This window comes from Notamacropus eugenii, chromosome 6, assembly GCF_028372415.1.
Source record: "Notamacropus eugenii isolate mMacEug1 chromosome 6, mMacEug1.pri_v2, whole genome shotgun sequence".
Taxonomy (NCBI): domain Eukaryota; kingdom Metazoa; phylum Chordata; class Mammalia; order Diprotodontia; family Macropodidae; genus Notamacropus; species Notamacropus eugenii.
In genome coordinates, this window is record NC_092877.1 from 377,961,624 (window position 1) to 377,973,172 (window position 11,549).

Genomic DNA, 11,549 nt, shown 5'->3' on the forward strand with positions numbered 1-11,549 from the left:
GTTGTAGTGCCTGGGACCTGGGGGCTCAGGCTCAGTGTGGGCATCTAGTGAGACGTCAGGCAGGGGTTTTGCTGGCATGACTGGAGGGCATGGTGGAGGGCGGCTGCTTTCCTTGTAGCTGAGGTGCGCAGTATCTCAGGCCAGGAGGAAGCTGGACATGAAACAGCCCATAAGGGCAGTGATTTTCCAGCCTGCAGAAGCCTTAGAAAGAAATCCTTCCATGTGCATACCGTGCAGTGCCCTTCCCTCTGGGAACACCTTCCATCCACTCTTTGTGTCTGGAATCCTTCTAGTTATTGACATGGGGTCTCTCACATCAGAGTGTGACCTCCTTGAGAGCAGGGACTGGTTTTTGCCCCATTTTTGTATATCCAACACAACACAGTGTCTGATATACGGTAAGCACCTAATAAATGCTTGCTGATCAAGTGTTGCCCCAGCCTACCTCCAGGCCTATGAGAAGCAGGGAAAAGGCTATAGGCCTCAGAGACGGGACCGCTGGGCTTTGTCAAATAAAACCAACAATGATGATGATGACCACGTTTATATAGTGCCTACTGTGTGCTTTACAAATATTATTTCATCTCACAACGCTGGGAGGTGGGTGCTGCTATTGCCCCCATTTTATGGATGAGGAAACTGAAGCAGGTGGAGGTGAAGTGACTTCCCAGGGTCACACAGCTAGTCAGTGTCTGAAGTTGGATTTGAATTCAGGTCTTCCTGACTCTGGGCCCAATGCTCTGTGTAACTGTGCCCCCTCTTCCATCCCTTCTGATAGTAACTCTACCCCCATCAGATGTATGACCTTAGGCAAGTCATTGACCTCCCTACAACTTCCCAGTTCTATTTCATCTATAAGATAGGAGGTTTAGACTCAGAGCTGTCTATCAGAAATAAATCATCAAATATTTAGCCAATGCCTATGCTGTGGCAGGCACTGGGATACAGAGACAAAAGGCGAGAAGGGCTCTGCCCTCAGGAAGCGCACATTTTATGCCATGAACAGAAAAGGCAAATACAGAATGTGTGTGAGACAAAATAAGGGGTGGGAGTATAACAGCTGAGAGAGTCAGGGGAAGCATTTTAGAGGGAGTGAGCTTGATCCCATAAAGGGCCCAGGGCTCTAGGAGTCAGCAGTGAGGAGAGAGAATGTTCCAGGCAGAATGGATGCCCCAGGAAGAAGTGCAGAGGCAAGAAGTCAAGGGTCATCAGTGAGGAAGGGTAAGAAGTCCCCTTGCATCCCATGTGTTGAAGTCAGTCCTCCACAGAAACAGAGCTGGGGTCTTGTGAGGCTGGAGTCAGGCCACAGAGAGGTTTAATGCCAAACAGAGACCTTCCCCTTGTGTCCTAGGGGCAGGAGGGAGCCACCAAAGCTCCCTGAGCTTGGGGTTCCCTGCCAACTCTGGGGTTCAGCACAGCCTCGGGGGATGTGGTCTCAATATGGCAGCAGGGGCACACACAGTCCTTACCATCAAAGGGAGTGATGGGAAGGAAGGTCTTCCCAACTGGAAGGAGGAAACCCAAGAAATGAGGTACCCTGTGGTGCAGCTTCCAGGAGGGTGGAAGCCAAAGCAAGGCGTCAGCCAACGACTCCCTAATGGATCAGAGCCTGTGGAATAGCATGGTGGTCAGGAGGCATGCCCCCCCACCCCTTCACAGGAGGCTTCAGCAAACACTGCAGGATCATTTCTGCTCAAGCACAGGTGAAGACTCTGAGGCCTCTGCAGGCCTTCTGACTCCCAAGATTCTGTGATTTGGTGGTGCCTTAGTGCACCAGGTAGCACAGGAGTGTTACACACAGCCCTGGGCCTGGAGTCAGGGAGACCTGAGTTCAAATCCAGTTTACCAGATGCTTACTAGCTGTTTGACTTTGGGCAAGTCACATAACTACTATTTGCCTCAGTTTCCTCAACTGTAAAATGGGGGTAATAAAAGCACTCGCCTCCTAAGGTTGTCAGGAAGACAAATGGAGATGAAATTTGTAAAATGCTTTGCAAACCTTCAAGTGCTATACAAAGGCCAGTTACTGCTACTACATACTACCACCACCACCACCACTATAATCTCAGTAGGCACTTTCACTACACAAATCTAAAACCAAGGCATAGAATTACTTGCTTAAATTCACCAGCACTGATCCTACAGATATAAGCAGACCCCTGCTTGAAGGTAATCCACAGAACACAAACTCCCCCCAGACCCTGTATCATCCATGCTGTTGTCTCCTTACTCCGTGCTTCTCTTAATACTCAACCCCATTTTGAGTTCATTAGGATATAGGCTACAAGACATAAGTTGGTCTCTCTAATTTCCACCAGACTGCCTCCCAGTTTTCGCAGGAGACCTAGCCAAAAAAGGAGTTATTCCCCAAAGTAACTTATGTTGGGTTTATCTAACACCAAGTTACTGAGCTCAGTGTGTTCCACTGATCTACTTTTCTGTTTTTAGATAGTACCAAATCATTCTGATGATCACTAATTAACAACTGTTTGAGATCTGGTAATACTAAACACCCTTTATTCTCACTTTTTTCATTATTTGCCTTGAGATTCTAGCTGCTTTGCTCTTTTTTCCCCTGAGGCAATCAGGGTTAAGTGACTTTTCCAGGGTTACACAGAGTCAGTCAGTGCTCTATCTACTTCACCACCTAGCTACCCCAACTTTATTTCAAATGAATTATGTGATTTTTTTCATCTAGTTCTATCCTAAGACAAGTGACTAGCATAACATTAAATCTGTAAGTGAACTTGGGTAGCATTGTCACCTATCATATTGGTGCTGCCCAGCCATGAGCACTCAATATTCCTCCAGTTGTCTCCTGTCACATAAAACATGCTAAATAAATGCCTGTTGATTGACTGACCATTTTTGAGACTCATCCCAGACAGAAATACTCAGATACGTGTTTATGTTTCCTCTTCTCCCCACCCATCTTCCTGGGAAGGGAGCATCCTTGACCTCCTGCTCATTTCTGTGGATGCTCCTGCTCTCTTTCCAGCTCTCAGAGGCATCTTGGAATCTTTCCTCTCTTACCCTCCATGTCCTGTGCACAAGATTTCCATGATATCTCTTGTATCCATCCTCCCTTTCATGCTTGTTTTCTTCCATCTCTGCACCTTTATCCATGGAGTATCCCATGCCCTGGCTTGGAATGGATTCATCTCCCATCCTCATCTACTGATGTCCCTTCCTTTGTTACCGAGTCTCCTCAGGAGCTAGCCACTCCATGCTGTGTGCTTATGTGCCCTCTCTATACACCAGGTGAAAGTGGCCTCCCCCACCTTGAATCTTTGCCCCCATTTCCCTTTGCCCTTGTCTGTTTCTTCCTTATTATCATGGATGTTTTCACTCTTCTTCTCATTAAATTTTTGAGATAAGGTCTGTTTCTCATCTTCTTCTGTATTCCCAGGACCTTGCCTACAGGAACTGCTTAATACATGTCCACTGAACTAAATTGGCTAATTGAAGTGAGCCCAGTCCTTTAGCTCCTGTCATGTTTTCTATTTTCCAATAGCAGCTCAAAGTCCATTCATATTGACTGAAGGACAGATGTATTTCCACCATTTTTAATTTATACTTTAAAAAAAATGTTTCAATTTCTGTGATCAGATGGAGCAGAGTATATGTGAAGAACTAAGGCTGCAGAAGCCTGTGGGGCTTACACTCTACGAGGTATGATTCTCCCCAGTCTGCCCCCTTGCTCCCACAGGCTCCAGGTCCTTGGTGAATGGGGAGGGTGGAGGAAGCCAGGTCAGGTCAATCTCCTCTCTGGGCCCAGGATGGAACAGAGACTGACTGGACCCTTGGATCCATTCCAATTTTATCTGAAATTTGCAGCCCTGGGGCTGAGTTTGGATCTGTCGCCATAACTCTTTCTACTCTGATCATGGGCTTGGCCTTTGGGGCCCTTCCTCCCCTGGCTCCAGTCTCGTTGGACTTGTTGCTCTCCTTCTTGCCCTCTGAGGTCCAGTCAAACTGGCCCTCTTGCCCCACTCTATAACATATCATCTTTTCCCTCCAAACCTTTACTTAGACCTGAAGCACAAGCCTGAGTCCACACCCTCCTCCCATCCTCCAAAGCCCACAATACTCTCACTTCTCCCCTCTGTGGCTGGTCTATCTCAATATTACCTTGCAATGGCATATTTGTTCTGTATGTGTCTGTGCATCATTCCATCTGGGCTCAGGATCACCTCTGATAGACTGCAGACTCCCAGGATCATTTTCACTTTCGTCTGTGTCTCCAGGGCCTGGCTTTGTCCTGGCACACACGGTGCGTGAAGCTGCAAATGTTGTCAAGTGATTGATAACAGCCCAAATAAAAATCAGGATGCCTTCACACTCCTAGGAAGCCCTTTTCTTGTCACCTGTATCCTAACCCTGCAATCTGCTCATTTACAGACAAGACCTGGTCCTAGGAAACGTGTCTCAGTCATCCAGCCCAGCAGCCTCCCTCCTTCATAATGTAAACTCTATGTCCAGCCTCATGGCTCATAGAGGTCTTTGCATGGCTGCCTCCCAGAGGGGAGGTGGGCCAGGGAACAAGGCTGACTGGTTCTCCTTGTGGTTCTTAATCAGGCACATGAAGGAGGAGCACATGAGTACCAAGCATTTGAGAAGAAGAGGACAATCGTTTGTCCAGAGAACCAGACAGACAAGGGGGAGCATGAGGTCTGAGCAGACCAGGCTCAGGGCCTAAGGCATTGGACCATCCAGGAGGGACCAAGCAGAGAGAGGGCTCCAGATGGGGGCTGTGGAGGAAGGCATAGTCCCTGCCAGTGGTCCATGAGGGTCATGGTGGTCATGCTAAGGACTGAACTCAGCCTCATCCAGCTTTGGGGCAGTCATAAGACCCTAGGACTTAGAGCCAGAAGGAGCCTGAGAGCACATCTGGGCCATCACCTTATTTTACAGATGAGGAAATTAAGACCCAGAAGGAGGAAGCAACTTGTCCAGGGTCTAACAGTGGAGCAGGATTCAAACTCCTCTGTGAGGGCTGATTTCATGGCTTTTCTGGTGGTCACCACAGTTACACAAAGCAGAGGGGCTGGGCTCACCTAATACCTAATGAAAACAGGTAGCAAATGTCCCTCTAAATAGGGTGTTGGGATAGGAGACAACAGACAGCCAAAAGGAGAGGCAAACCTAGGGTCAATGTGAGCCTCTGGAAGAGCCTACCTTGGCTCCCCAGGAGGCACGTACGTTCCACCTTGTATCACTGTTAGTCATGCACCTTTCCCAATAGGATGGAAAGTCCTTGAAGGCTGGATTATTTCATGATCACCATTGTGTGTCTCCCCAAGGCCCAGTAGTCAGCAGGTACCTAATAAGTGCTTCCTCTTTTTCTATCATCTCACCTGCCAACCGTATACTTGAAGTCAGGAGTCATGTCTTAGTCATCTCTGTACCTAGCTCATCGTGGAGCACAAAGCACACTGTTCAGGTGAACTAGATTCAATTGAATTGATATGAAGGGCTGGAGTTGGAAGGGGTACCAGCCTGAGGAGCCAGGCTCCCGACGGAGCCTTCAAAAAGGGCATGGAATGATTTGGAGGGGAGGGAAGCCGAGGGAGAGCTTGGCTGCTTAGGAGAAACACTTCTCTCCAGAGAGGCATTGAGACCCCTCATCTCTGCGGTTCTAACCATAATAACAATGGAGCTGTAAGGTTTACAGGCCCTCTGCCCATATTAGCTCATATGACCCTCCTGGTAGGTCAGTGCTGTTATTGTCTCCCATTTTATAGGTGAGGAAACTGAGGCAGGTGATGATGAAATGACTTGCCCAGAGTCATACAACTAGTGTCTGAGAAGAGATTTGAACTCAGGTTTCCTGTCTCCTGGTCCTGAGCTCTGTACCCTGTAGAGCCCCCTGGCTGTCAGAAGTTGTCAAGAGGCAGAACTGGGCATGCTAGAAAGAAAAGTGTCCTAATAATCACAACAGTCTGGAAGTAGAACGACAAGCAGTGGCCAGTTTCTGTTCAGCAGAGGTCCTTAGCGAAGTCTGGATGAACACTTTTGGGTGGAGTGCAATATCCCCATAGCTTGGGAGGTTGTCATCAACTTTGACATTCTGAGATATTGTCACTATGAGAGAGAATGTCTTGGGAACTAGGGCATCTGGTCCCAGCATTTCCAATGCCAGGGACCTCCTCCTCACCCTGGAGATACTACAGCTCAGGCCAGGTACTCCCAGACCTGGAGCGGGCTCAAGCATCAAATCTGACTGAAAAGGGAAAAAACAACCTCTTTTGTCCCTTCAACATAAAAACCTGGCTATTTAAAACATGGAAGTAAGACCAGGTTGCTGCTGGCACTCTGACGGTCCCTTCTAGGTGAGAAGAAAGCTGGCACCAGTGAGCTGAGCATGGTTTGTTTAAGCCTTTGCAATTTGCTCTCATTTTCTCAGCTGGCCCATCTCTGACAGGAGAACAGGTCTGGTCTGTTCTACCTTCCTCCCTAGACCCCCAGGCTATAGTTCTCCAGCCCACACCTTGTTTCCTGCAAACATGAGGCAGACACTGACTCATGAACAGGCCAGGAGGAGAGCTGGGGATGGGGATGGGGATGGGGATGGGGATAAGGATGGGAATGGGGATGGGGATGGGGATAGGGACAGGGACAGGGATAGGATGAGATGGAGATGGGAACTGGGATGGGGATGGAATGAGATGGGGCAGAAGAGCAGAGATGCAGGGAGGAGAGAGTGGGAGGGAAAGGGCCTCCTCCCACACCTAAGAAAACATGTTCACACTTCAAGGGCCAGAAAAAAAAAAACCTCTTAAATATTAATGAGAAGGGAAGAAGCCCTTGGTGTGAATCCAAAGAGATTCGGCACAGGTATCAGGGCAGGTTCTGCTTGTAACCCTTAGGCTTCCCATCTGTACATCAAGGAAGAGAATCCACAGTACATAAGGAGGGGGAGGGAGGGAACATTCAAGAGTTTATGAAGGATGGGGATTGTGTCCCAGTCTTGGCACCTTCCTGTCCTCCCCATTGCTCAGGCACATCTCCAAGCAACCTTTTCCTGTAAGAAGCCTGGAGACTGTGGGTAGGGAAGGGGAGCTGCAGAGGGATTTAAGACACCCCCACTGGACATCTGATTGACATTCCAGACTCATTCTCCTCCTGGTTAAACCTACAGCTCTCACAAACTTCCCTCTCTCTACAAGTGCACAATCTCAGAGTCATCCTTGGCTCTTCCTTCTCTCTCACCCCACACATCCAACCAGTCGCTAAGTCTTAATGATTTTAACTCCAGACCATCTCTTAAATCTACCTACCCCATCCCACCACTTACCTGGCCACCAACCTAGTTAAGACCTTCATTATCTATTGCCTGGACTAGTTTAATAACCCCTTCATTGGTCTCCATGACTCCAGTCTCTTCTATTCTCCAAATTTTTCAAACTCATTTTCCTAAAGTGCAAGTCTGACCAATCACCCCCTACAAAATAAACTCTAGGAACAAATATAAAAACCTTTGTTTGACTTTTAAAGCCCCTCACAACCTGGCTCCTTCTTCTCATTCCAGTCTTAGTACATTTTACCATCCTTCATGTCCTCCATAATCTGTTAGCCCTGGCCTTCTTTGCTAATTCCCTCAAGAGTCTCCAGCTCCCAGCTCTTCTACTTTTTACCAGCTATGCCCCAGAACCTGAAATACATAGTCTTCCTTCAAGACAGCTCAAATCCCAAAGGATACCTTTCCCAGTCCCTCCCTCGATGCTGATATCTACCCCCCCACTCTACCCCCACTCCACCCCCCACCCCTGAGGTCTCCTATTTACAACTTCTGTGCCACTCACTAGTAGTATGCGATCAAGCATGCATGCATAGGGATTTATCCTGGCAACAAGAAAGACATGAGCAAAGTTCTGCTGCGATGGGCGGGGGGAACGAGGTTTGAGGAGATGTCGTGGTGAGTGGCACAGAAGTTGATCAGGTGCAGTACTAGTACTGCCTCTCTGCAGAGAGCCCAGGTGACATCGGGGGACCCCTTTCTAGCTGCCTCTCCACAAGTGCTTTCTTACAGTTGACAGCTAGCGGTGCTTCTCCTCTGAGATCCGGACTGTAGGACGAGAGGTGGATGGAGGAGCGTTCGCTGGCTGCAGCCTCCACGGCAGACCCCGTGCCTGCTCAGACCTTTTGTTTTTGTCTTCCCTTCTCCAACAGGTCAACAACAACGGAATCATCTCCTTTCTCAAGGAAGTCTCCCAATTCACGCCGGTGGCCTTCCCCATCTCTAAAGATCGCTGCGTGGTGGCTGCTTTCTGGGCTGATGTTGACAACCGCCGGGCTGGAGAAGTCTATTACCGGGAGAGTCAGGAGCAGGCCACCCTGCAGAGAGCCACGGAGGACATCTGGAGATACTTCCCAGAGCTCCCCGACTTCTCGGCAAAGTGGGTTTTCGTTGCCACCTGGCACCAGGTGACCTTTTTCGGAGGGAGCTCGTCTTCTCCGGTAAGTTCAGCCATTGGTGAGGGATGGAGGGAAGAATGCTAACCAGGTTTTCTAACCAAATGCAATCCCTGGCTGTGAGTCTCCAGGGGTTCTCTCCCCTTACCTGTTCTCTGACTGCAAGTTCTACAGCGTCCACTGGAGCCTGACACAGCCACAACCAGAACTACTTTGGATCTGTTCCTTTGGGAATCCCCTCTGACCAGAAGATTTCTCTATTGCATTCTTCATACTCCTAGCCCAGCAGAACAGGCAGAGGACCATCGAGGTACCAGTTCTGGCAGCGGGTGCTTCCCAGGAGGCCTGAGGAGGGCCATCGTGTAGAAACAGAGCAGAGCTAGGGGCAATGGGAAGGGATGCCACCAAGAGCCTAGCTGAGTTCGGTGGTAGGTACAACTCCCCATAGATGGATTGCCTCAGAAGTGAGAAGGTTCTCCCTCTTTGGGGTTTTCAAACTGAAGAGCGATGAGCCCCCATGAGGAGTGCTACAGAGATGATGACAAGACGCCTCTAAGGAAAGTTCATGAATTTTATTCCACCCAATTAGTGACTTTTAGATACTGTTATTTCCAGAAAGTAATACCTCGAAGGAGAATGTCTGAAGACACAAGGAGGCTGGCTAAAAGCTGGCGCACACACCAACAAAGGCAAGCAGGGAGAGTTTGCCAGTGAAAAGAGCTATTAAAATGTACAGTTGATCCAAGAGCAATAAAAGGACGAGCTGGGCCACTGAAAGTGGGGACAGAGAACCTATGAAGCTCGCTCCCACCTCCAGCCCTGAAGTCTTGGCAGACTGAGATCCCTGAGTCTTTCAGAAAAGGCTAAATTGTGGTCAGGATGCTCTGTTTAAGAATGCATGTGGTAGGAGATATGTTTTAGAAAGGTTTCTATCAAAAATGTTTTTAGTGATCTAGAAAATTCATGCAGAAAACGTGATTCCCTAATGATGTCAAAGAAATGAGAAATTACTATGATATATTTAAGGAACTTCAGAGCAAAAGATGATATCTATGCGTGCATTTCTCTTCTTAACCTAGTGGTTTGTTCACTAACTTGGTCGTTCAGATTAGGAGCTATTTAGACATCAAACACATTTTTAAAATTATCCTGAGGGAAAAAAGGACATGCACAATCGATCACTTTTCTGGGATGAATAGTGTTTTGTGATGAGCTAACTCCTCTTAGTGAAGGTAGCAGCATCTAGGGAAAAAGGCAACATCAACTGATCTGCTTATTATGACCAGAATTTTACCTTGTGTAGCATACTTTCTCCATATCTATTACACGAGAATCTCATAAGTCTCTCTCTCCAGAGACAGCGAGCTAGATATGTGAAAACCACCTATCTGGGCTCTCCTACACACCCATGCCCCGCCCCCACACACACACACACCCTGTCTCTCCTAGCCCAACTCCATTTCCTTCCTGGATTCTAAAATGGTTCAGAAGAATGGAACATCTGCATGGGAAGAAATCTGAGATTTGAGGTTCACCCTATGGCTGACACAAGCCATCACAGTCACTACTGCACCTTCTTATTACAAGGCAATCTGGATTTGAAAGCCCTCCCCATTGACCCCCAGTAGGCTAATGGTATAGTCCAGTTTCACCACCAGCCAAATCATCATTATGGAATTGCAACATCCCCACACCCTCCCCCAGTCCTCCCATCTCCTTCTGCCCTTCTCCCCCAACCTTCCCCTGTCCTCCCCCAGTTCCTTTTCATTCTCCCTCCTCACCCCTCTGTTCTGCTTTTCTCCTCCTGGCATTAGGCCAGCATTTTACTAGTCAGAGGATGTAGGTTCAAATCTTGCCTCTGAAACTCATTTCCTGTGTCATGTGGAATAAGAAATCAACTTTTGGGCCATCAATTTCCTCACATGTAAAGTCAGCGGACTCACCATTGCCTGGCTGCATGGCCTTGGAAAGGTCACTGACTCTGTGTAGACCTCAGTTTCCTCATCTATAAAGGGGGAAGTTTGCACTAGATGAGGTCTGTTCTAGCTCCAGCTTTCTAGGATCTATATTCTAGGTTTGGTCCTAACTCTGACATTCCATATTCTATGTTCTAAGGTCCCTCCCAGCTCTGACGTTGAACATTCTGTGTTCTAAGGTCCCTCCCAGCTCTGACGTTGAGCATTCTGTGTTCTAAGGTCTCTCCCAGCTCTGACGTTGAGCATTCTGTGTTCTAAGGTCCCTCCCAGCTCTGATGTTGAGCATTCTGTGTTCTAAGGTCCCTCCCAGCTCTGATGTTGAGCATTCTGTGTTCTAAGGTCCCTCCCAGCTCTACCATTCCATACTCTACGTTCTAATGGCATTCCCAGCTCTGACATCCAGCTTTCTATGTTGTAAAGGCCCTCCTGGCTCTGATAGTCTATGCTCTCTGTTCCAAGAGCCCTTGTGGCTTTGACATTCAATGTTCTATGATTCTTTCCCTGTAGGTAAACACTTTCCAGACTGTCCTCATCACCGATGGCAAGCTGTCTTTTACCATATTCAACTATGAGTCCATCTTGTGGACCACAGGCATGCATGCCAGCAGTGGGGGCAACTTGGCGGGCCTAGGAGGCATTGCCGCACAGGTAGGATCGACGGGCACACAGGATGCACATTCCCGGAAACCTCTCTGTAGTATTTTAATGCTGTTAGTGTGTTTCTCCAGAGACGTGTGAAGAGCGTGGTTTTTTCCCCTCCCTCCCTCCTTGGTGCTGTGAGGTTTGGCCAGGGTGTATTCTTTACATTGGCTGGTGCCACGAAGTTCCTTCCTTGCTCACCTCCCTGCCAACCTGGCTCCCATCCCCACCCCCAGCCTCAACATTAAAGAGCAGTGACCTCACAGAAAAGAAATGCTCCCTCTTGTTTGTATTTAATCCCTTTGTTCTTTCTTAACGATGCCCAGAAGGATGTGAGCATTTGCCACCAGCTGAGCATTCCTGGCACTCTGCCCAGGGCATTTCAAGTGTCTCCAGTGAGCAGGAAATCACAAATCACAGGTGTAAGGAAGCGGGTACCCGGTGAGATTCCAGACTCCAAAAGGGCCGATATGGACTTGTCCATGGAGCCCAGGTTCTGGCCCTGCGTGGATGCCCGCA

The 11,549-nt window shown here is 48.4% G+C and overlaps 1 protein-coding gene across 1 annotated transcript in view; it reads left to right on the forward strand.

Moving 5' to 3' along the window:
* SNED1 (sushi, nidogen and EGF like domains 1) overlaps window positions 1-11,549 on the forward strand; it is a 104,731-nt gene that overhangs the window by 34,701 nt on the left and 58,481 nt on the right. The window contains exons 2-3 of the mRNA XM_072618790.1: window positions 8,173-8,460; window positions 10,899-11,039. Of these exons, the coding sequence (XP_072474891.1) occupies window positions 8,173-8,460; window positions 10,899-11,039 (429 nt within the window). The remainder of the gene's footprint in view (window positions 1-8,172; window positions 8,461-10,898; window positions 11,040-11,549) is intronic.